The sequence below is a fragment of the Ovis aries genome, chromosome 15, assembly GCF_016772045.2.
Source record: "Ovis aries strain OAR_USU_Benz2616 breed Rambouillet chromosome 15, ARS-UI_Ramb_v3.0, whole genome shotgun sequence".
Lineage (NCBI taxonomy): Eukaryota > Metazoa > Chordata > Mammalia > Artiodactyla > Bovidae > Ovis > Ovis aries.
In genome coordinates this window covers 13,473,036-13,499,385 of record NC_056068.1, presented here as the reverse complement: position 1 = coordinate 13,499,385, position 26,350 = coordinate 13,473,036, and the positions used below count along the sequence as shown (strand labels likewise).

The following is a 26,350-nucleotide window of genomic DNA, read 5'->3' as shown; positions in this document are numbered from 1 at the left end:
GATATCACCACAAGCTGGTGGTCCAGGGCTCTGATCTCAGTACCCTATCCAAGACTGTTGTAGCTAAAACTATAGCCACTCCTCACTATCCTCAGGGGTTGGTTCCAGGACCCTCCCTGATACCAAAATCTGCAGATGCCCAAGTTTTACATCTGGGGTTCTCTATCTGCATATTAAACCAACCACAGGTGTAAAAATAGTATAGTTAAACCGTGAACAACATAGGTTTGAACTGCATGAACCCATGTAGACATGGATTTTTAGAAATAAATATACAGTTGGTCCTCTGTATCAGTGGATGAGGAATCTACAGAGGGAAGTCTAGAGGAAGCTTTCAACTTTAATATTTTTTGTAAGTGTAATCATTTTACAAAGAGTAAAAAAATAAATAGAAGTAGTCTGCATCTGCATCTTTTTTTTTTGTCTTCACACTGCACTGTTCTGCTTTTGTTTATCAAATACTTTTCTTCAATATTTCAAATATTTTCTTCTGTTTTGTCTATTCATTCAAAATTAGTAGTACCTTAAATATACAGTAATGGTTCTAGGCTCTGAAACACCTCTGATGTAGTCTAAGTTGAAGCACATTTTTCCTTCAAACCTCATCATTGGGGTGAATCTGAAAGTGTTAGTCACTCATTTGTGTCTGACTCTGTGTGACCCTATGGACTGTAGCCCGCCAGGCTCCTCTGTCCATGGGATTCTCCAGGCAAGAATACTGGAGTGAGTTGCCATGCCCTCCTCCAGGGGATTGCCCAACCTAGGGATCAAACCCTGGTCTCTGACACTGCAGGCAGACCCTTTACCATCTACAGTGAAGTGAAGTCACTCAATTGTGCCTGACTCTTTGTAACCCCATGGACTGTAGCCTACAATGCACCTCCATCCATGTGATTTTCCAGGCAAGAGTACTGGACTGGGTTGCCATCTTTAATTGTTTGTTTATAGATTGTCAATTTGGTAGATGATCTGCTCTAAAATTTCCATCGGGATCAAATTCTCCTTGGGACTCAAAAAGGATTTCTGCTTCCTCTGGCTCAGTTACCTCCTTTTTCATCCTTATCCTCTCTCCCTCAGACTCCTGACCCTCTCCTAGTTTGGGTGATGTACACTTAGACAATATGCACTGATTTTAGTACCTGACTGAATCTGGAGTGAATCTGATGTATAATACACATTTTCACATTAAAAAATGGCACACTCTTTCCCCGTGCTCTTTTTTCTTCTCCTGGTGCTTTCTCCATTTGTGAAAAGAACTTAGGGCTAACCATGCAGGCTTATTTAGTGAAAATTTCTGATTTTTGAGAACTAAAATGAGAGGCGGAAAAAATACCTGTTTATCATGTGACATGAAATCATCTGTTTCCATGGTCCTGGTGTTATACAGCTTTCCTGATAAATGCACTGAGTATTTACAGTAGCGATGCAACCCACAAGCCTGGCAGGAACAGTTCTCAGGATTCTTCGGTTGGATACTTACACTAGAATAATTTTCTACTCGCTCCTGAAAATAATTTCAAAATGTAATGAAAGTTTAAAGGATAAGAAAGACAATAACAAAATAAAACATAAGAGCCCAACCAAATTAAAATTAAGAATAGGAATCATAATAATAGAATAAGATGTAAGAGCAAAACATACTGGTATGTCTCACTTTGGTATTGAGCACACAGTAGGTGTTTGACAAGATATATTTAAATTTTAAAAATGAATTTATAACTTAGGCTGTTAAAAGAGACCAGATTAAGAAAGAAACTAGCTTCATTTCTCTCAAACTTGTAAGTTACTACTAAGGTTTTAATTTACTTATCATCTCTCTCCTTTTCTTCAGATGTTGTAATTAGTTAAAATAGGAAAGAATAAGCAGAAAAAAAATTCAGGATAATATAATTAAAAGATCAATTCATTCAGGTTAATAAAAATCGAGAAAAAAAAAAGATCACATTTAGTCTCCATTGCGTGAATTATATTTTCCACAAAATATCACAGAAATAATTTAATTCTCCTGTGGTTGCTTACTAAAGTACTATGAAAACAAACAAGTTTGAACTAGGATTGTTAGATTGCCAGTATTGCTATGGCCAGTCTAATAGCTGAGTTAGGAATGAATAAACAGAGAAAATATTTGGCATTCATAAATAAGCTTTATGAAGCTGTGAAATTACTTGTGCTTGAGCAGTTTTGCTTAAGCTCTAGGCCTGTGCTAGACACTCCTATTCTAATTAGTAGTGTGGATTAGCCTACCACAATATTTGAGCTGCACACAATGAGCATATTAACAGGGTCACTAATCTGCATTCTCTATCAGCCTGACAGTAATTAAGTATCCAGTAGAGTTTCCTTTTTACATTTATAATTCACAGCAACACTGTCTTGTCCTTTTTATTGTTTCTCTTATTTCATGGTACTTCATGACATGTGTCAGTACAGGCTAACATTCAGGGTAAACAGGTGACTACTCATCTTCCCTTCCTGCTTCTCTGGAATTCACAGCACATACTGAGATGAAAGTTCTATCAGCTTGGCTCCCTGAGTGACTACAATTAATAGAGCACCCCTACTGACTCACAGTGAACATACAAGTAAAAAATAAAACTTTGTTTAGTTCAGCTGTTGAGGTTTTTGTTGTTGGTTTACTGTGTCACATTATTTATTTCTTGCAGCATAACCTACTTTGAACAAGATCGTACTGAGTTGATTATCTATGTGTCTGAATTTTAAAGCTAATATTATCTTGTAACTTACAGTTATTATTTCAACATTGGGTTATCCAAATTCTGTATAACCTATCATAGTATGGAAAACATATTACAGCAGAATTGATGGGCTTTGAAGTCTGAGAAACCCTAGACCTAAGGTTTGTGCTTGGTTCAAACACTGGTCTGACTAATTACTAGCTGTGTAGCCTCAGTTTTTTCTGGGTTACAATTTTCTCATTTTTAAAATAGAGGAACTAGTAGTACCTTTCTTGGGGGGTTAATCTGAAGATCAGATAAAATATTTTATTTGGATATATATTACTTGGCAAAATTAAATGATCAATATGCTATTTTTATTTCTATTAAAGACAATGATATATATTATACCATATCTTAAGAGCTGTGCCATGTACTTGAAAATTAGTAAATATTTCCTTTAAAGTAGGTATTTTCTCTATCTGAGGAAGAAACTGGAATTCATGAAAGTTAAAATCACTCAAAGTCAAAAAGAAATATTCGGTGGCCCTAAACTCAAGTGACTGAAAGTTACTGTCGTGTCCGACCCTTTGTGACCCCAAGGACTGGATAGTCCATGGAATTCTTTAGGTCCGAATACTGGAGTGGGTAGCATTTCCCTTCTCCAGGGGATCTTCCCAACCCAGGTCTCCCACATTGCAAGCGGATTCTTTACCAGCTGAGCCACCAGGGAAGCCCCCTAAACTCAATCTATCCTCCGAATTGAAGTCTTCTAACTCTTTTTTTCTTTTGTAATCCATAACTGTCCCTTAAACCTAAACCATCTGTAGCTAATTTATCTTCAAGTAATACAAGGCTGAACAGGCACTGGATGAAGCCAAATCTCCTGACACAAAATGAGGTAGAGTAGCTAATGATTTAGGTGCTAGAAAGACTGACTATGGAACTTGAACTTCTACTATCTTGCCTTTTTCTTCTTGCTAATTATTAAAAGATAAAAAGTTAGAAGTAGGGAGGAAAAAAAGTCTTGTAAATCATATAGGACGGCCTCTACGATTAGAGATCATAAAATAGAAATCTAGGGGGATGACATGGAATCAATTAGATCTTAAAAATTAAAAAGAATCTTCCCCCAAATTGGTAGAATTACAAAATCTTAAGGTGGAGAAGGATGTCAAAGACTATGTAGGTCAGGGCTTCCCTAATTATATTATGGGAACCAATATCCTAGAAGGTAATAATAGGTATTTTACGAAGAAAAGGAGCCTCATAATAAAACACAAATTTGGAAAGTATTATATTTTATATTGCCCTCTTGATGATTTACATAATGCTTCTTGAAAAGCCCTCCAGCAGTTAAGTTAAACCTACTGTTTCTCAACCTTCTTTAACAATGGAACTCTTTTTTACTGCAACAGTTAACAGCCTGTGAGATAATTTCCTCATTTTACCAGATGGGTTAAGCCCTAGAGAGGTTTTAGAGTTATCATTTATAACTACTTAATTATTGGATAGATATAACAAGTGGGAATTATTAAAACAATTATAGCCTTAGAAGAGACAAGAAACAAGCTGATTATCTAACAAAGAAAAATGCTAATAATTTAGAAGATTAATTAAAGAAGTGTGACTGGTTATTGAAATTCCAAGAAGACTCTCACTCCTATCCCACCCCACCCTCAACCAGAGATTCAAAAACAAATAAAACTGTATACCTTGTATTGCTCTTTCCAACGACTTCTAGAGACTAAATTCTCTAGACGAGGCTGAACAAAGCGGTTATCCAAATAATGAAGAGAAGTCAACATATCTTGTGCGTACGATTTCTGCCTGGTGCCATCTGTTCAGGGGAACAATAACAACAACAAAAACAATCACTTTGCCCTTATAAAATATTTAAATAATGGAATAGTTAAGGATTTCTTCCCATAGCTTTAAGCAGATACTTGGTTGGTTGATTAGAAACATTTTAAATAAATAAAAACCAAACAAACAAACCAGTAAGGTTAAAGGAAATCATTCCATCAGAGTATTAGGGAATGGAAGAAACCACACAGGCCCTCTAATTGTTCCCTGAACACCTCAAACGTATTCTTTCCTGAGGGTCTTTACGCTTGCTGCACTCTCTGCTAGATTCACGCGTTGCTTCCTCCCTCACTTCATTCAGGTTTCTGTTCACAAGGTAACACTTGGGGGACCTTTTTGAGCAATCTAACACAGAAATCTATACTCTTGATCTCCTTATCCTGTTTTAGAATTTTTCAAGAACTAATCCCTGCTGCTGCTGCTGCTAAGTCGCTTCAGTCGTGTCCGACTCTGCACGACCCCATAGATGGCAGCCTACCAGGCTCCCCCGTCCCTGGGATTCTCCAGGCAAGAACACTGGAGTGTGTTGCCATTTCCTTCTCCAATGCATGAAAGTGAAACGTGAAAGAGAAGTCGCTCAGTCGTGTCCAATTCTTAGCGACCCCATGGACTGCAGCCTGCCAGGCTCCTCCGTCCATGGGATTTTCCAGGCAAGAGTACTGGAGTAGGGTGCCATTAGTTGACATCATATCTTTGTTTACTCATTGTCTGTCTCTCCCAGTAGACTTTAAGCAACACAAGGGCAAGATCTGTCTATGTCATATAGTCATTGCCATATTCCTGCAGTTTTTCTCAAATATTGCCTGGCCCTTAGTAGACACTCAATGGATATTTGTTCAATACAGTTTGAATGAAAGCTTGCTTCGGCATGTAGGTAGATATTCAGCATTATTTATAGTCTTTATTAAGAGGCAGATTCTGAGCTAGATGCAAGGGGTATGTATAGCAAGTATGGTTCTTTCCACACTCTTAAAGAAGGGAGGAAGGCAAAAATACAGTTTCAATACATTTGAGAAGTGCATATATATCAGTGCCACCACACTTAGGATAACAGCACAGATAAGGGAATGAGAAATATTACTTAAGTGGGTTACAGATAACTTTCATAGTGGAAATTACTTTACACTTACTCAGAAAATCTACAGTAAAAAAGGGATTATACTCTAATGAGAAACAGCAAGGCACAAAAGCATAAAAAAGCATGTAACTTTTGGTGAAATTAAAAGAGCTTAGAGCTTAGGCTGGGACAATGCATGGGTGTTGAGGTACCCTATTGCTTTATTAATATATGCCCTATATCCTCAAGTTCACTGTGAACTCTCAAAGGAGAGGGAAAATATTCCTTTTGTACTTCCACATATTACAAATAATAAACACTAACAAGTGTGTGATGTGAATGGACTTTTGGTGTAGTTGATCCTAGAGTGAACAATTGGAGGGCCTTAAGATTGGGTCTCCTTGGTTTTATTTAATATACACATACATATATAGAACAATGAGATTGTTTAAAAATTGGAAAAAAAGAATCCCTGATTGCTCCATTTATATTATTAACTTACCATATAATGTTCCCAGAAAAGATCCATCTAGAGCATTGATCAGAAGAGCTTTCACAACTCTTTCAAAGTGAGTATAGTGGTCACTAAAAGAATCTGAAATTAATTTAAAATAAATATTAGAATCTGGCAGAAAAAAAAGTTATCTGAATACAATGGGTTCCTTTCTCCAAGGCTAAGAAATTAATGCTATAAAATGAAATTGCTTAATTACTCTAATTTTCTAGCTGGCTCAGTGACTTATCCAGTCACCAAGAAAATCTCCATTTTCCAGATTCACTGACTTCTAACACAAAGTTTCAAGTTCTTATTTCAAATCATCTTCACTTTCCAAACTTATTAAGGGAAAACTGTTTAGGAAATATTAAGATATTTTGTGGAAAAAAGCAAAATCATCCTCTATGCACTCAAATTTAATTATCAACTTGACAATTACAGCAAGGAAGAAAACCTCTAAAGGTAGATTGCTCAGTATGTGAATGAACTCCTCTCTTATTCCTTATCTCTAAAACATGTTACATATGAAACTGTACAGGAAATTGCTACCCTAGCCAGAACCACAATGACTATAAAAACTCAATATCCTTTCTGATGCCACAGATTTAGGATTTTCCATATCAATTAAGAAAAGTTATGTCTTCTCTTTTTTGTGCCAAATGTAAAAGCCTACTTTCCCACCCACTCAGTTTGGTCCATGGAATCATCTCTTGTGGAGGGTCAGGCGAAATGGTAAGAGAAGGTTCCTACTGTTTCCCATTTCTCTTGGGTCAAGGTTTACTATGGCTGTGGAAATGTTCTCTGTCAAACACAACCTCTTCCTTGATCCAAACTGTCATCAAAGAACACCTGTCCCTGCTCTGGGCATTGTGAAGACATTAACAACTACCTGAGTGTTTCCAGACAAGTAGAACATGCTCAACAAGGGATTAGAGCAAATAAAACCGATCAATAGTATTAACATCCATGAGTGATTCTGACTTTGATTTCAGTTGAAATAAAACAAAAGTGAAATTAAACATGAAGAAATCTTTTAATTTAGTTACTAAAAGGGTTGTATAAATCATATTTTAGACTTCAGGGAAACTTTTAGTATGTAACCATCTTTAACAAAACACCTTATTGAGGTGCTAGAGTGGCCAAAATAAAGCAGTAATAAAACTACTGAACAATAGCATATATTTGCACTGGGGACCTCAGGCTTTAAAGGCCTAATTTTAATTTAAAATTTAAAAAAAAAACACTAATAATAGCCATTTATGAATACAGTTGGAAAATGAAATAGCAGCTTAATAGAATTCAATTTTGACTAGACTTTCATCCACCTTTGGATATAAAAGTATATTGTTGGTACATGCTTGATTTATGAGTGTTAAAATGAATTTAAACTCTGTCTAGCACTTCCCAAACTGAATTAGTTGAAAACTGTTCTGGAAATAGTAACTGTTGTGTTGAGAAAAAAAATCAAATGGACCCTCCTTCACATGCATTTAACTATCAAAAAACTGAAATAGAATTTAAAATTTTTATTCCACTGAATTTACCAGTCTTAAATATGCTAATGCCCAGTGTTACTCACCTGTTATAGAGTTTGAATAACTGATGCTCTATTTCGAAGATAGTGCTAATAGTGTTTAAGATTGGGAGTGAAACAAAAGGGCAGAGAATCAGAATCATCTGAAGAGTTCTTCTCCTAAACACAGCACGCATTTCCTACTAATATGTGTCAGAATCTCCTTCACAAGGGTCAGGAAGAGGGCCTTGATTTCACTGTACTTGAATGGATGGGTAGGTGGTGTTGGAATTATGCTCCTGGCATAATTTTTTCTCAAGTTGAAATAAAAATATTACTGAGCAGGCAAAGGCCAGGCAACATTTTATGCACTTGCATACATTGCTTTATTTCTGACAACAAACCTACAAAGTACTATCAATATTCCCAGTTTATTTCTCATTGAGGAAACAGATACAGAGAAGATGAAAAACTTTCCAAAGATGACAGAACCAGTAAATATTGGAACCAAGGCTGGAACAGACAACCGGACTCTAGATTTCATGTCACAATGCCCTACAAAGATGTTGTTTTGCATGGTAGTTAGATTTGATCCTTTCATACTTCAGAACATGTAATTTTAGAGTTGGATGGGGAAACTGAAGAAAATTCAACTCCTTTATTTTAGGATTAATCCTTTATCTTAGGACACTCATGATGATGAAATAACTTAACCAAGCTTACACAACTAGATAGAAGCAGAGTCAAATCCTGACTCCTCCAGAGCTTTTCTCATCATTTTAATCCCTATATTGGATGGGCTTTTATAGGACACCCCAGAAATACTATTTAGAACTTTCCTCCTTGATTATAAAAAAAATTCAAAAGGATGCAGGAGAAAACCAACAATATTCATGTTTAGGCATCTTTATTTTTACAAGGTAATCAACTCCCCCATATTCAATCATCAGACAGTTTAATCATTCTGTCGATTTTCTGTGCATCCTTTATCATGCATTTCACATACATGCTAAGATTTTGTTTAGCATCTGACCTTCCCACTACTGATCTGATTTTCTCATGTCAGTACTACATTCCTTTACTTATTGAAATTTTATAATTATTTTTATAAAAATCTGGTGGGGGCAAGTCCTTCTACTTCATTTTGTGCTTTGAAAATGTTATTTATTCTCATACATTTGTTCTTCCAGGCAAACTTTAAGGCTGTGTTCACAAAGCTGAATGAAGAATTTAAGAAGATATAACTTCTTGTATAATTTATTATTAATACCTCCCATAAACATTCTTCTCTCTTTTACTCACATTTCCTTTTCTATTCCACAGTAAACTTTATTCCTGTACATTTAAAGCTATGCTTTTCTTCTTAAGATTAGGCCTAGTAACTATTTTGTTCACTAGTGTAAATGGAATTTTCCCACACTGTATCTTCTAAATAATTATTGACAGTATATAAGAAAACTATTGAGTTTTACACATTTATTGTGCATTAGTCATTCTCGAGACCTTTTTCTAAGGAGCATGAGATTCCTGGAAAATTGCAGAGTTGGAGAGAGAGATACTGATTGCAAATTCCTGGGCACTGAATGCTTTCTCCCTTCACCCTGAGGAGGATGTGGTCTTGCTAATGCTAAGTTTATTTCCAGAACCAAGAGAGGTTTATAAGTATTCTGTTCGGTAGAGGCACATGGATTGTTGGTGTACTTTCATGTCAAGTGGAGATGAGTCCGGTGTAAAAGGGCAGGTGCAGAGCAATAAAAGGAACCCTTTCTCTATTCTAACAAGTGTCCCTCTATTTAGAGAAAAAAGAACTTAGGAAAAATATGGAAATAGATGCTGTATCTACTCCTGCTCTCAATATATCCACATCCTTTCTCTTAACTTTTGTATCTTTGGTTAAGTAAGTCAGAATCTGATGGCTTATATATACAGTCATATTATGTTCAGTAATAAATGTCTTTTCCTTTCCCATAGTTTTATTTCTTGTTTTACTTTTGTGTCTGTTGCATTGTTGCAAACATCTAGAACAAAGTAGGAAATATTATTGTCTTGTTCTTTATTTTAAAGAGAATATCTTTGGCGCTTCATTACAATGTTGGATTTTGGGCTGAAATATTCTTCGTTATGTAAAGGACATATATTCATACTACTATTTTTAAGACTTAAAAATTTAGGTGTGGGCATTGAATTTTATCAAGTACTTTTTAAGAATCTATTGAAATTATTTTCTTTTGATATACATAACACATTAATATGGCACCAAATATTATGCCATTTTTATAGCTCTAATGGTTAGATAACTTTTTTTTTTTTTACTCTTGTAGATATTCCTTCATATGCCTATTTGAAATATTTCCTTCATATGCCTATTTAAAAATCCTTTTCATCAGCTTAGGATGTGAGCCTCTTTAATCTGCCACAAACAGGTGCATCTGGCAACTCAAGTTATATTTTCTTCTGTCATACCTTTGAATTCACATCTGCATGTCTTTATATCCAAAAACAAGGTGAGCCTTTCAGTACATTCAAATTTCCTTTTACATATCTCACTAAGGTTACATAATTTTCTTTCTTTAGATTTCCATGTGTTATGTATTTTCCCAGCTAATAATTTGTGAAATAGTGTCTTTATTTCTATTCCTTTATGTTATCTTCTCTGCAGAAATGTTTTTTTCTCTTTATGCTAGAAACTTCTTGGGTTTAACCTACATATTATTGATGAGATTCCTAAACTGCTAACTCGGCTCTCTGAAAGTCAAAGTGAAGTCGTTCAGTCGTGTCTGACTCTTTGGTGACCCCATGGACTGTAGCCTATCAGGTTCCTCCGTCCATGGGATTTTCCAGACAAGATTGCCATTTCCTTCTCCAGGGGATCTTCCCGACCCAGGAATCAAACCCGGGTTTCCCGCATTGCAGGCAGACGCTTTACCGTCTGAGCCACCAGGGAAGCTCATTGCTTCCAATATATACTTCATTTCTGATTTTGTATTTTTCATTTTCTGGCAGCTTATCTTTAACTACTTCCCTTTCACCTCAAATTGTTCTCTCCTTATGATTTCCTGTTTCTTTTTCTTAACACTGCAAGGCAAATGCTTTGTACAATTTTCTTACGTTTCCTTTAATGAAACATGTTTTCATGAGCATTTTCTTCGCTTCGGTCTTCAGGGTAACATCACCTTTCTTTTTGTGCCATGATTTTACAGGTACTTTTTATTTATCTTAGAACAAGAGGAGAAATTCTCCAGAGGAGAGGATTTAATATTTAACATAAATGGTTGTGAGACTGTTCTTAGTCCTACGCAGTGTACTGATAGAATGATTCTGCTTGATTGCTAGGTGGAGACCAAGTTAATGTTCACTCACTGTAACTTCCAGTAATCTAGCAAGTATTTTTCTACCAAGGCACTAGTAGGCTGAGATGTGCTCTGATAACCTACTACTTTGTTCTCTGTCACTGTGAACCTATGATAGAATACTGAAAGAATAATGTATTTTTAATATTTACATATCAGAAGATGTTCCCCTCTATGTGTATAAGATTACCATGTGAACCATATAGATCTGAATTCACTGAGCCACTGCTAGTCCATCCCTCTACTTCCTTTGGTATCTTTTCTGGGAGTTGCAGTCTCAGAATAAATATGAATAAATAATAATAGGGGTTAAAAGAGGAAAATACTCTGATTATCTTTAAGTCCTTCAACCATACAGTAGGAAGGAAACTATTCTAAAGTGTTACAGGTGAAAATACCTCTCAGAGCCAAATGGCAGAGAGCAAGGAGGTGAGAAAATGTCGTCCTCTGGTATAACTGTTCTCTTCAAAAAGGTAAAATTGCATATGTCACTGATTGTCTCAACTGAGAACTGAATTTGGAGTTACGAAATGTCTCTCCCAAATTCTGATCAGACATTGAATATGAGTAGTTATCAGTGTTCCTATAGAGGTTGAGGCAGAGGGTAGAATAAATCTGGGAATACCAACCTAACTCAGGTCAGAGAACTGTGTTATTATTCATCCTACAGATTACTGCTTTAATGAGAAAATATATTTTGATTTTCTAATGTAGGTATTAATTTACAGCAACTTTTAGAACATAATCCCTTGGCATATAAAAACTATATATACTATATTCATAAATAGCAGTCACTAATAAGTATTAAAAACATTAACCAAGTCATAAATCATCATCTTCAAATATGTAGCTTGTTTTTCCTCTGATGTTTTAATAAATCTGGTAATACCTAACATTTTTCTGTCTTCAGGAACCTTCAGTTGATATGTTTATTTTAATCATCCATCCATCCAACTAGTAAGTTCCTATAATGTGTGGGCAGGTCTAATGTGTATTAGGATTACAAAGAGAAGAGAAGTTGATTAACCACCTAGGTTATTTTGTGAAAGTGGCGATGGCCATTTGGATTTCTTTATTGAGTTTTACTTTTTCACATACCATAAAATTCACTCTTTTTGGTGCACAGTTTTATGACCAAAACACAAAGCTGTGTAACCACCATGACAATCAAAAACAGAAGTTATATCACCACCCCAAAACTTCCTTATGCTCCCTCTTAATCATTTAGATTTGTACATATTGAGTCTGAGGTGTCTGAAAGACACCGTGATGAAAATGTTCAGTAAGAAGATTAAAAAATTGGGCCTTACACTATGGAGAAGTCTGTGCTGGAAATAAAAGCTTGGGAACCTCCCCAGAGATTAGGCTGAAGTTACGGGGCAGAGACTGCCTGAAGCACAAGTAAAATGAAGGCAGTATGAGGATGGAACCTTTAGAAACATTAATATTTACATGGCAAATGGAAAAACAGGAATGCACTATTACAAAGGGGAGACAAGAAGCTAAAAAAAAAAAAAAAAAAAACCACCTGTGAAAATGAGAACTGTCAATGGCTAGTGGCAAAACACACAGCAATATCAGGCTAACAAGGACCAAAGAGCATTTTGGCAACTTAAAAGTTGTCACTAATTTTAGTAAGAACAATTTCACTGGATTGATGGGTATAACAGTCTAAGTACAGTGCTTTGCAGTTATTGGGAAATTCTGAACAAAAGATAAGTTTAGAATAGCAGCTAATAGAAGAACATGACAACTCAAGGGAGGAAAGGCATTAATACAGTTGCAAGTTGAGAAAAGGGAGATTGTGAGGACAGAGTCAGAAGGAAAAGCTGCAATTAAGAACACAAAAGATAAAATGTATTGCATAAAAATGAGGTACATCTCCTTCTCAGGTGGATATGCTCAGTGTTAAAAACAAGCACAGGGCTCCTTGATATTTACCCACATGAACTGAAAACTTACGTCCATAGATAAATTTTCACACAAATATTTATAGCAGCTTTATTCATAATTGGCAAAACTTGGAAGCAACCAAAACATCCCTCAACAGGTGAATAGATAAACAAACTGGTACATCCATACAATGGAATATTATTCAGTGATAAAAGGAAATGAGCTATCATGCACATTAAGACATGGAGGAAATTTAGATGCATTGTTAAGTGAAATATGCCAATCTGAAAAGGATACATGCTGTATGATTCCCATGATAAAAACATTTTGGCAAAAGCAAAACTATGGAGACATTAAAAAGGTCAGTGGTTGCTAGGGGTTCAGGGGTGGGAGGGAGGGATGACTAGGTGGAGAACAGGATAATTTTAGGAGTGAAACTGTTCTGATATTGTAATGGTGGATACCTGTTGCATCATTATACATTTCTAGAACCCACAGAATGTACAACACAAAGAGTGAACCTAGATGCAAACTATGAACTACAGTTAATAATGTATCAATTATCAATACTGGCTCATCAACTACACCAGATACATCAAGATAATGCAAGATGTTAATAACAGGGCAACTGTGTGTCATGGGTTATCTAGAAACTCTCTGTACTTTCCACTCAACTTTCCAGTAAATCTAAAACTTCCCTTAAAAAACCAAAGGTAAGCATAAAAGTATAGGATAGAGAAGAGAGTTAAGATACTTTCCATGTGCTGGACTTTTATTTGGAGTGGCTATGACTGGGTGGTGGTTGTTTAGTCACTAAGTCATGTCTGACTCTTTTGGAACCCCCATGGACTGTAGCCCGTCAGGCTCCTCTGTCCATGGGATTACCTAGGCAAGAATACTGGAGTGGGTTGCCATTCCCTTCTCCAGAGGATCTTCCAAACCCAGGGATCGAACCTGCATCTCCTGCATTGCAGGTGGGTTCTTTACCACTGAGCCACCAGGGAAGCCCCTAGGGGTAGGTATCTTTCCATAAATGTTCTATCACATCCTAGATACTAATATCCAGAATGATGGGACACTTCCTGACTTTCTCTGAGATTCAAATGTCCTGATGGCATGTGAACCAGTACTTACTGATATAAGGAAAACAGTCATTAATTTTCAACATACAGATGCCTATGCCTATCACTGGCATCTCTGTAACTGATTTCTTGATTTTCTTGAAATTTAAATCATACCTCAATCTACTATTTTATTTAAATCACAGTATCTAAACTGAATCATATTACACTTAACTTTAGTAAACATGCCTTTTAAATGCCTTTTGGAAATATGCATTCTTGAAGTGGAAAAAAAAAGTTTTCATCCAACATCCTGTTTATACCACAGGTGTAAAATATCATAAAAACAGTCTTTAAATTTATGTACAATTATAGGGATCAGAACAAAAATATACACATTTAAAGACACCCTAATATTTTAGGGTCCTATTGTTTATTATATGTATATATAAATGATTCTAATTTCCTGACAGGTTTCACTATGTAACACTTCAAAAGTCCAGATAACACCAGTGGTTCTCAAAGTGTGGTCTATAGACCCCTGTAAGTCTCCAAGTCCATTTAAGGGGATTGGTGAAGTCAAAGCTATAATATTAAGATAATTATCTGTTGTTTTTGCCATTTTGCCATTGTCACTGATGGTGCAAAAGTAACTATGGATAAGGCAGCTGGCCCCTTAACATGAATCATGGCTGTGGAATCAAGCTATTAGTAATCACTATAGTCATCATTGCTATGCATTCAGTAAAAAAGCTACTTTCATTTAAAAACGTCCTTGATGAAGCAGTAAAAATTACCATTTGTATTAAGTCATGAATCTGAGTATACGTCTTTTAAAACTAAGTTGTGAGCCTCATTTTTCAAGTATATTTGAAATACCAAGTTTACCTGAAAGAACTGTTGACCAACTATGGTTATTCAGGCATCTGCCAAATATTTGATCAAAATGAACAAAGAAAATCTGTCATTTCAAGAACTCACAGTGTTTGTTACCGAAGATAAAAACTGGTATTTGAGCAGAAATCAGAATTTTGAAAAACCTGTATTTGCTACTATGAGCCTGACAATGGAATTTCCCAATACCTAAAGAATTTTTTGATGATACTGGTGGTGATATTAATGAATGTGATCTTTAAAATATTATACAGTATCAAAATATGGAAGATTCACTCATAGCTCAGTAGGTAAAGAAGGGCTGACTCCTTGGTTGGGAAGATCCCCTGGAGAAGGAAATGGCAACCCACTCCAGTATTGTTGCCTGGAGAATCCCATGGACAGAGGAGCCTGGTGGGCTACAGTCCATGGGGTTGCAAGAGTCAGACACGACTGAGTGACTAAAGAGAGAGAGATATAACCAGTATATAGATTTCCCTGGTGTCTCAGATGGTAAAGCATCTGCTTATAATGCAGGAGACCCGGGTTCAATCCCTGCGTCAGGAAGATCCTCTGGAGAAGGAAATCGCAACTCACTCTAGTACTCTTGTCTGGAAAATCCCATGGACGGAGGAGCCTGGCGAGCTACAGACCATGTAGCTCTTTGTCCAAGTCACAAACAGTTGGACAGGACTGAGCGACTTCACTTTCACATAACCAGCGAACCAATATTTCCCAAACCAATGCATGATGTTACAAAATCATAAATAAGTAAAAGATCCATTCAAATTGAAAGACATCAATGGAGTGAAATGTAAGTACTAAAAGTTCATTTATATGCTTTCAGACTCCAAACTGCAACTAATCTTTAAGAAACTTAAGAACAAGTTATTTAAGAAACCTGTTGAATTTTGGTGCAGTGTCAATGAGACTATCCACAATTATTTTGAAAATGCTTTAGAAACCACCCTCCTTTTTCCAGCTATCTACTTCTACGAAACAAAACTGCTTTCATCTAATTTAATGTCAATACAGACTGAATGCAAAAGCAGATTCAAGAATCCAGCTGCCTTGTACTAGGCTAGATATTAAATATAAATGTAAAACAATGCCATTCTTCTCATTTTTTGGGAAAAGTTATTTTTTCAACATGTAATGAGCTTATCACATAAGAATTTTAAGTCATTTAATTAATAAATATATTTTAAATTTCTCTTTTGTATTTCTACAATGGTAAATGTTGATAGATATAACTCACAGAAACAAAAGCTCTTTAGGGTTCTCTAGTATTTTTAAGAGTTTAAAGGGTTCTCACAAACCACTAGAATAAAGTATTATTATACAAAGTCACCTGAAAACGAAACCATAGTTCCTAATCAAAGATTTAGAATATGATAGTAAAAGGCTGATTCAATACTTGACATAATAATTAGAATAAGTGATAAAACATCTGATATTAACTTACAAAGAGAATTCTGTTCTATTGATTTCCGTTGTGATGTAGTCAATTGTTCTCCTCGTTGGCTTTTATTATCTTCATCACCCTCCTCATCTTGTACTACAAAGCCATCAATAATATAATGATCTCCATCTTCACCAAATTCATAATCACTGTCTTCTTCCTCTTCCTCCTCAACATCATTTTCATCACTGCTGGGGGAGGATTTCTTTTCAGAGTCCTAGTTAAATTAAAACATATCTTTTAATAAAGTGTACCTTTAAAACTGTCATTAGGGATATGAAATTAAAAGATCAAATGTGAAACAAACAATGATCGGTACAAAATAATTTCATATCTTAAGGTTGAAAAAAGTCTTGTCATGTTAGATGCTGAACTTTTGAAATTAGGAAAAAGATAACATACCCTAGTAAGTGATAAAATGTTTAAAATGGACATTAAGGTTATAAGAAGAAATAAAAAATGGGAAAAGTCAGACAAAACAAAATCTTAATTTTTAAAGAGTGAAGGAATGAGGCTCATAATAAAATATTATTAGATGCAATACTGCAATCAAACATGCCCAAGGATACTTCACTAAAAAATAAATTCTAGAATTATTGCAAAAGAGAACAGACTCAGCACTTTGATTTTTATAGAAGTTAAATAATTTAAATAAAAATTTAAAAACAGTAAGAAAACCAATAAAATAGAACACACCTCAAAATCTCTACTACTATTACGTCTCTGACGAGATCTCTGTTTTGAGAGTTCTTTCAGTTTCTGCAGCTGTTCTCGTTTTCTTGTAGCTGAAGTTTTTTCAGGAATGTTTTGCTCCATCTCCACTGAGGAACATTCATCTTCGACCACTCTGCGTGGATGTTTAACACCCACTCTCCCAGCTAGGATATCACTGTCGTCACTCTCATCACTGTCACACATCACAGAGGAGATCCTTTTTCTCTTCCCTCGCTTGATGGGTTCTTCTTCTAAATCCTCCTCTGTTATTTGTCCAGTGTGTTTGTTGAGATCACCCTCCTCTTGACCTGAACCCTTTTCATGATCTGCTAAGTCAATACTTCCATGTTTAGTTTTGTTCTTTTCTTCTTCATATGTTGAACTATTGTCAGTGTTAATGAGATGCTTACTACTGTTTCCTTCACCTTCAACATTAATTAATTTAAGCTCTCTTTCATTTTCTGGCTTCTTAATGTGATCAGACCCCTTGCTACTGTCAGGATCTTCGTCACTGTCAGCACTTTCAATACTGTCAACACTTTCATCACTCTCAAGCTCGTCATCACTTTCACATAACTGCGAGATACTACTTCTTTTAGTCCGCCTCCAATCGACTCGAGATTTCTGTTCATGCCCTTGAGTTTTAGAATTTTTCCTTGTTTCATATCTTCTAACGTGTACCATTTTCACTTAAGCTTCTACAAAATAAAGTTATTAGGAATATCATAATGACAATCAGATTACAACAATGAACGCATTTACGGTACAAACTATATTTATTTGATGTTATTAAATGGTTCACAAAGGTAAAATCACATGAAATAACTGAGTGAAGCTGGCAGAATACTTATTCAACAAATAATTTATTGAACATCTGTGAAAGCATCATATGAACATCTGTTCTGAATTATGCTATATATGTTTTAAGGAAAGAGGTTCATACAAAAATCATAGTCTTGTTCTTCAATTATTATCCATGTGTAGATAATACACTGAACACTGTAGATAATACACAGATAAAACACTGAAACATAATAATTAAGAAAAATACTAGGTAGAATTCATTTAGTACAAAATGGGTGATAAAAAGTAACTGCAATAAAAGTGTAAAGATGCAGGAAGATCAGAACAGCAAGTGTTTCACTGAAGATTTTGTTGAACAGCTATGACCCGACACACCTCTGAAGAGCTGATTACATTTCAACAGAGAGAAGGAAAGAAAAAGGGATTTCAGGCAGGAAAAAATGATAAAGTCAAAATTTTGGCACTGAGAACAAACACATTTAGTAAATAAGTATGACCAAGAAGACACGAAAAAAGGCTTTATGCTGGGGAAAAAAGGGACTGATATAGAAAAGTAGGGTGGCATTACAGAACGATTCCTCCCATAAGCAAAGAAGGATTCTGAACAGAGAAATGAATTATAACACAAAAGATTAATCATACGTATGAAGAAAGTTGTATAGTAGTAATAGACATAAAAAAAGTTAATGACGCAAAACTGAACGATAACTTATCTACTAAGATTTCAGCCTTTATATACTTCAGTAAAATGGTAATGGCTTAAACCGTTAAAAACTAAAGGTACAACATAATCCAATAGAAAACTTATTAACAATCCAATAACACAGGTGGGAAAACAGTTGAATGGTGAAACAGAGCACAGTATTTGGAAGGAAAACAAATGCTCTAAGTTTCTGATTCAGAAAAGGGTGAAACAAAGTGAAAGTGTTAGTAACTCAGTTGTGTCAGACTTTTTGTGACCCTATGGACTACCGCCCGTCAGGCTCCTCTGTCCATGGGCTTCTCCAGGCAAGAATACTGGAGTGGGATGCCATTCCCTTCTCCAGGGGAATCTTCCCGACCCAGGGATTGAACTTGGGTCTCCTGCATTGCAGGCAGAGTCTTTTAACACTGAGCCACCAGGAACACCATTAAAATCATCCCCAAGTATAAAGGAACAATTACAGGCAAGATAACTAGAAAAACAGTAACATATATATATATATATATATTTTTTTTCCCCCCTATGGCTGCTAAGGAAAAGAGAAATATGATCACAATGCAATGAGATGACCTCAAAATACCCATGTAAGAACATATGTATTTAACTGAGTGCTATCTCCTTTAAAGAAATCACTTTATGAGGTTGTACTGTTTCAATATTGCTACGATGGCACAGAATATTCTGGACATTTTCTAAAAACCATAGTTTCAAAAAATATGAAAATACTTACACTTTGGTTTTTATTCCAAAGAGAGGTTTAAATATCCACTTTATTCACTTGTCCTAGTCAGAAGGGACTGTTACCAGCTTCCAGAAATGAAATCCAGTTTGAAAAGATGAAGACTAACTACTATTAAAGATATGTTTAAAATGTACTACAAACTGACAGTAATTTCAAAACTAGAATGTCACATCTTTTTTGAGCAATGGAAGTGTTACTGAACCAAGTTTATGGCTCCCCAAGATGCTTACTTTTTTTTTGGTGGGGGAGAGTTATCACCTATTTGATTGTACAGATTCCGTTATGTTTATAAGACAGTGTAACTGTTTCTATAATGGTAACAACTCATACAAAATAAGAACAACAGTTGCTAAGACTATACATAAGATATTATAATGTAGGCAATCTTATGACAGTAACTGCTACAAAATACATTCGGCATTGTAATAGTAATTGAACAAATCCTAGTCCATAGACCAAATATTCTGCTATTTGAAATTACACTCAGATTGCATCTTATAGAAAATCTGTATTAAAATCAGCAAAGAATAAAACTGCACTCTTTTTTTAAAAGATCTCTATGTTGTTTTTCAAAGTATGGATTTTTGTACACTATAGTGCTTCCAGATATGTCCACCCAGTTTCTCTTTCAAGTTTTAAACAGATTACTGTTTCTTTTTATTAAGCACTAGGTAAATTATGTAGGTTATATTTTGAAGCCATGTAGTACAAAGAAGTTGGAGAAAGCAATGGCAACCCACTCCAGTACTCTTGCCTGGAAAATCTCATGGGTGGAGGAGCCTGGTAAGCTGCAGTCCATGGGGTTGGGAAGAGTCTACAGGACTGAGTGACTTCACTTTCACTTTTCACTTTCATGCACTGGAGAAGGAAATGGCAACCCACTCCAGTGTTCTTGCCTGGAGAATCCCAGGGACGGGGGAGCCTGGTTGGCTGCCGTCTGTAGGTTCTCAGAGTTGGACACGACTGAAGCGACTTAGCAGCAGCAACAGTACAAAGAAGTATTTTTTAAGCACACATAGTTATAAATTTGCACAAGCTAACTGTATATGTACTTTTCACTGTAATACGAGGGTAAGACTGTTTTATAAAAATCTCTCTGAATTGGGAGAAATAATGGAAAAAAAGTTTATGAAAACCAAAGACAAATATGGCCTCAGCAGATACACTAAAGAATGGGCAGTAGGAACATTAAAGTAAAAGATCATTTTTATTAGTACTCAAAAGCAGTTTCATACACACTCGATGTTTATCTTACAAAACTACCATGTGCAAAACAGCTATTTATCATATCAAGAGGTGACTCTTGATGGTAGAAACTAAGAAAGTCACACTATACAAATACCTGTGACTGCCACAGAGTTAAGTAAGCTATTAAAACACCCTTTATGTACAACAATTTTCAGTGCATTTTCAGACATATTTTAAAGTCCTGACAATGATCCTAGAAGGAAGATATTATCTATCTTCAATTATAAAAGTCAAAGCCAAGGACGTGGATTTTAAATGACTTACCAAAGATCACACAGCTTGTCAGTGACAGAACAGGGATTAGAAACCAGGTCTTCTGATTCCCAGTCCAGCGTTACACAATGACTGCTGCCAATATTATATTTGTACGAAGTAGGAAAAGTTATGCTTTCAAAAAGTCATTATTGTACCTCTCATTCATGCTAAATTTTAGTTCCAGAAAATAATCATTAAAATAGTCTAAGTTTACAAACATGCTTTTTAAATTATGTAACTGAGCACATGAGTTAGGCCAGAAACTTCTATAAATTATTTATCCAAAACTCGAAACAAGAATGTGCAACAGAGATGAAAATTTGAAGGCTTCCCTCTACCACCTTACTGACGACACTGATCACAAAATTTAAGGGATTCCCCATTGAATCCAAATGTAAAGATTCCAAAGATAGGCAGTCTCTGGTGAGAAAAAATTGATTTTGGAAAACTTCAATGTTGAATATTGAGGAGGCAAACTTTACATAAACAAAATTTCATTTGGCCAAGAGCCAAATTTCCAGGGCCTCTCTCCTGTTTCAAAACTGCTGTTATGTCAATAATGTCCAAATTGTCACTGAAAAAGATAATTTGATTATGGCTGGCTCTTTTTTTAAAATTGTGGATACTTTTATTTGTGAGCTGGGGAGAGAAGGATGACAGAGGGAAAAGGTGAGTGAACTGAACTTGAGACAAATGAAAGGTTGATGGGTAAAACATCTCTTGAGCATTAGAATTCACTCACAAAACAGTCCAGGCAAATGGATGTAATTTTTATACAGGCTGAGTATACACTCAATTTCTTGAAATCAAAGTTTAAGCAAAGCTTTAATAATACCTTACCTTCTAGGCAAAGAGAAAAACAGAGGCTCCAAACAGAAAGCATTAAATAAGTGAATGAAGATGATCAGTACTATCACATCTTTGTGCTTCATGGTTAAAATCACTTAAGATGCACATACTATCTTGTCTGCCAAAGAATGTCAGGACGATAACCCATAAGCCTTGTGCTCTTTCTCTAACACAGGGGTAACTAAAGGGGGGTACTTTGATGCTACCTGAACTTATCAGAAGAAATATCCTTTATTCTAGACTTTGAGATTAATTTATCAAAAATAGATTCATTCTAAGAATCACCCACTTGCCCTATGAACAATGTAGGTGGTAGTTTAAAAATTAAAAACTTGAAGGGCAGTGGAACTCGCACCATTACCTGAAATTCTACCAGAAGGGATGTGCTCTATCTGAAAAACATCACCCCTCCTTAAGGTTTCCTTTTGTATGACGGTTTGGAGAGGAAACCGTAACAAACCAAAGCACTGAATGCATATACTACGTGCTAGCACTAATTCGAAGCTGTGGCGTTTCTCAAGAATTCAACGACACGGTTTCTGCTCCCATGGAGCTCACAATCTGATGAACGGAACATGTAAACAAGCCAGAGTAATACATGATTTAAAGGCTACAGAATATGATTCCTTTTGTTTTTTTTTTTTTTGCTTTTACCATATTGCTGGGAACAAATGTATTATAGTTCTTCCACTAAACAGGGCAGCACTACACGACAGAAGTAGGAAAACAGCAAGAAATACATAGAAAAAGCCCATGTCCCCCATTTAGGCTCACGCTTCAGTATTCCACAATTTAGCATCTCGGACTACTATAGCATTCAACGAAATCTATAACCCTGAAGACGGTTCGCTAAACAGAGCAGGGCTGAGGGGCTGAGGAAGGAACAGAGCCTCTCGGAGTTAACACCAGAGCACAACACCGGACACTCTGGTTGTATCTCGTGATACAAACCTGGCTCCTCCGCGGGACACAGACGCCTGGCGCAGCAAGCCTGCCCGCCCGCCCCTTGCCACCTGATGGGAAGGGCGCCGCGGCTGGGACCCAGGACCCTCCGACACGGCTTGGCGAGAAAGCGCGCGGAACGTCACAGACCCCCAGAGCTTACAGGCGCTCGACCCCCAGAAAACAAACGAGAATCTGGAAAGATCAGAGAACCGCGCGAAGTCACCCTCCGCGTCCCCCGCATCCGGCCGGCCCACTTCCCCTTCGCGGAAGGAGCGGGCGGGCCCCCACGGCGCGCGAGGGGAGCGAAGCGCATTGCAGGGAGCAGCCCCGCCTACCCCGAGAGCACCCGCGGGAACGTTTCCCGCCTGCAGGCTGCGAGGCGCGGCTTCCCCCGCCCCTCCAACAAACCCTCAGCAGCCGGAGCGAAAGCGAGTCTCCGCCCCGAGGGAGCCCGCCCCGCCTCCGCGCTCTCACCTTCCAAACCTCCCCAGCCTCCGCCTCCGCCTCTGCCTCCGCCCAGGTATCCAAGTCCAGAAGAGACACGTTCCTCCTCCTTCCGGGAGCCAAGGGAAGTCCCGCCCCTGGGCGGGGCGACGGGCGGGGCCGCCTGGCGGGAGGGGGCGTCTTCCGGGAGCGTGCGCTAGTGGGAGGAGCGGCTGCCGTCGTTAGGCAGGGCGCCGCCGAGGGGTCCTGGTTCCGACTGAGGTTGGGAGAGGGTCTCGGCGGGCTTGTGCGGGGCCGGGAGGACTGTGCAGACTAAGTAAGCCCGACGCGGGGAAGTGGGGCTTGCTGTAGAAAGGTCTGGCTGCGGGAAGGAATCCAGCGTCACGTCCCTCTGGGGAAGGGGGCCAGTCCCCGACTCCCTGACTCTTCCGCTCTCGGCGGTAACTTTGGGGTGTGGCACGGGTTAGTGACGGCTGTTGACCTGCGATCTGGGCCTGAAGGAGGTTTGTGGTCGCGATGGGGAGATAGTCTTTCTCGCAGCCTCTGGGGGAATAAAACAAATGTTTGTAATCCGGATTATCCGCGGTGACTTGGGCCTCCTCTGCTGCCCAAGTAAAGTTAAAGGCCTGAGCCCTGAAACTTCCGCCAGCCAAGCCCAGCTAGGGACGGGGTCAGGGCCACCGGGTTCCTGGTGAGGTTGAAACAGTGAGTGTGTAAGGCTGTGTTAAAGTGAGTCAGTGAGAGTAGACAGAATTTTGTGGGTTGCTTCCGTGTGAGTGTGGGAACAGTCCCACAGTCTCACCATGTCAGGGAAACGGAAGCGTGTGGTGTTGACCATTAAAGATAAGCTTGATATAATAAAGAAACTTGAAGATGGAGGTTCTTCCAAACAACTGGCAGTGATTTATGGAATTGGCGAAACGACAGTTCGAGATATAAGAAAAAATAAGGAAAAGATCATAACTTACGCAAGCAGTTCAGACTCCACAAGTCTTCTGGCTAAGAGGAAATCTATGAAACCATCCATGTATGAGGAACTGGACAAAGCGATGCTAGAATGGTTCAACCAGCAGAGAGCAAAAGGGAATCCCGTGTCTGGACCAATTTGTGCAAAAAGGGCAGAGTTCTTCTTTTATGCTTTGGGAATGGATGGTGATTTTAACCCCTCTGCCGGTTGGTTAACTCGTTTTAAGCAGCGGCACAGCATTAGAGAGATCAATATTAGAAACGAAAGATTAAGTGGAGATGAGACTGCTGTGGAAGATTTTTGCAGCAACTTTCGAGACTATATTGAACGAGAGAATTTGCAGCCCGAGCAGATCTACAATGCAGATGAAACTGGACTGTTTTGGAAATGCCTGCCTTCCAGGACTTCGGTAATCAAAGGTAAATGCACAATCCCTGGGCACAAGTCAATGGAAGAAAGAGTCACTATCATGTGTTGTGCCAATGCAACAGGTTTACACAAACTTAAGCTTTGTATTGTGGGGAAAGCAAAGAAACCTCGTTCCTTCAAGTCAACTGACACCTCAAACCTGCCAGTCTCTTATTTCAGCCAAAAAGGCGCATGGATGGATCTTTCCATTTTCCGACAGTGGTTTGATAAGATCTTTGTGCCCCAAGTAAGAGAGCATTTAAGATCCAAAGGGTTGCAAGAAAAGGCTGTACTCTTGTTGGATAATTCACCAACACATCCAAATGAAAATGTCCTGAGGTCAGATGATGGCCAAATATTTGCTAAATATTTACCACCTAATGTGGCTTCTTTGATTCAGCCCTTGAATCAGGGAGTCATAGCTACAATGAAGAGAAACTACAGAGCACGTCTTCTCCAGAACAACTTGGAAGAAGGCAATGACCTGAGATCATTCTGGAAGAAGCTAACTCTACTAGATGCACTTTATGAAATAGCAATGGCATGGAATTTAGTAAAGCCAGTTACCATCAGCAGAGCATGGAAGAGGATTCTCCCTACCATAGAGGAGAAAGAAGGCCTGGACTTTGATGAAGAAGATATCTCAGTGGCTGCCATCGCTACCATTTTACAACACACCAAAGGATTGGAAAATGTGCCTACTGAGAACATTGAAAAATGGCTTGAAGTGGACAGTACTGAACCAGGCTATGAAGTCTTAACTGACAGCGAAATCATCAAAAGAGCACAAGGTCACACAGATGAATCCAGTGAAAATGAAGAGGAGGAAATAGAACTGATTCCAGAGAAACATATTAATCATGCAGCTGCTCTCCAATGGACTGAAAATTTATTGGATTATCTAGAACAACAAGGTGATATGATTCTGCCTGATAGACTGGTGATACGTAAACTTCGAGCCACCATCAGAAATAAACAAAAGATGGCAAACTCAAGTCAGTAATGGCATATCAGTGTTAGCATTGTTTTGGTAATTGTGTAACTCTTGACCTCCTTGCAATATGGCTTTTCTTGGTGTTCTGAGTTCTCAGACACAGCCCTGTGAAGTATAGATACTATATATATCTATATATATAATCTATATCTGAAGTGGTTTAAGGATTATGTGTTTTGTAGCATCTGTCCCTTTATTTGTGTAATCAGAAGCTGATTCTGTATAGGTGTAAGTTACATATGCATATGTATTCACTTTCATAGATCTACAATTATCCCTTCCATTAGAGTGGTATTCCATAAATTTTATAGCAGAAGTTACAGGTAACAGTGAACAGATAGATCACTTTCCTGAAATCTTTTGTTTGTTATGTGAGGGCAGCCACAGTAATCTTTTATTGTGCTAGCCATCTTAAGTGATTATTTGTATATTTGTATACAATGATGGAATGAGCGATCTATAATAATTCAAAATGAGAAAACTGATCTGTGAATTAATAAAATAACTTAGGAATCATGCTTTTCTTTGTTTTAGAGGGGAGATTTCTCTGGAAATTAGGAAGTGGTTGCTAACTTCGAAAGCTAGAAAACTTAGAAAACTATTGGAAAGCTGATATTCTGACATTCATTTGTAGAAACAGGTGAAAATTTGGGGAACTTTAGGTTATTTATAAAAAGGGAATAAATAGACTTGTTTTAATTGGATCTTATTAATTGAATAATTAATAGTATAGGTCTAATATTTATTCATCTAATTATAATACAGGTTTTGTAATGTTACCTATGGTGATGTGAGCACCCACCTATATGTGAGGGAATATTTTGGGTATTTGTAAGTTTTTTTTCTTTTTTACTATATACTTGAAAGTGTTATAATTTGAAAAGTTTGGTGATAATTTCTCTATATGATGTGAAAAGAATGAAAAAGAGTTTTTATTTTTAATAAGCCATAAATTATCTATTATGAGGAAAGCAGAGATAATTATGGAAAGTGACAGATTCTAAGGAATTTCATCATTATTATTTTGACAT

The 26,350-nt window shown here is 37.2% G+C and overlaps 1 protein-coding gene across 20 annotated transcripts in view; it reads right to left on the bottom strand.

Annotated features, from left to right (window-relative positions):
* Positions 1-23,047, bottom strand: part of CCDC82 (coiled-coil domain containing 82) — a 33,376-nt gene extending 10,329 nt beyond the window's left edge. For 2 of the 20 annotated variants that reach the window (XM_060399683.1, XM_012095348.4), the window contains exons 1-6: positions 22,513-22,558; positions 16,943-17,658; positions 16,250-16,463; positions 6,101-6,193; positions 4,391-4,515; positions 1,334-1,504 (exon numbers count right to left, since the gene is read on the bottom strand). In XM_060399683.1, coding sequence (XP_060255666.1) covers positions 1,334-1,504; positions 4,391-4,515; positions 6,101-6,193; positions 16,250-16,463; positions 16,943-17,644 — 1,305 coding nt within the window. In that variant the 5' untranslated portion in view covers positions 17,645-17,658; positions 22,513-22,558. Of the gene's footprint in view, positions 1-1,333; positions 1,505-4,390; positions 4,516-6,100; positions 6,194-16,249; positions 16,464-16,942 lie in introns of all 20 variants that reach the window. The other 18 variants (XM_042232857.2, XM_012095346.4, XM_042232854.2 and 15 more) reach the window with 18 other exon arrangements.
* Between the last annotated feature and the right edge of the window lie 3,303 nt (positions 23,048-26,350).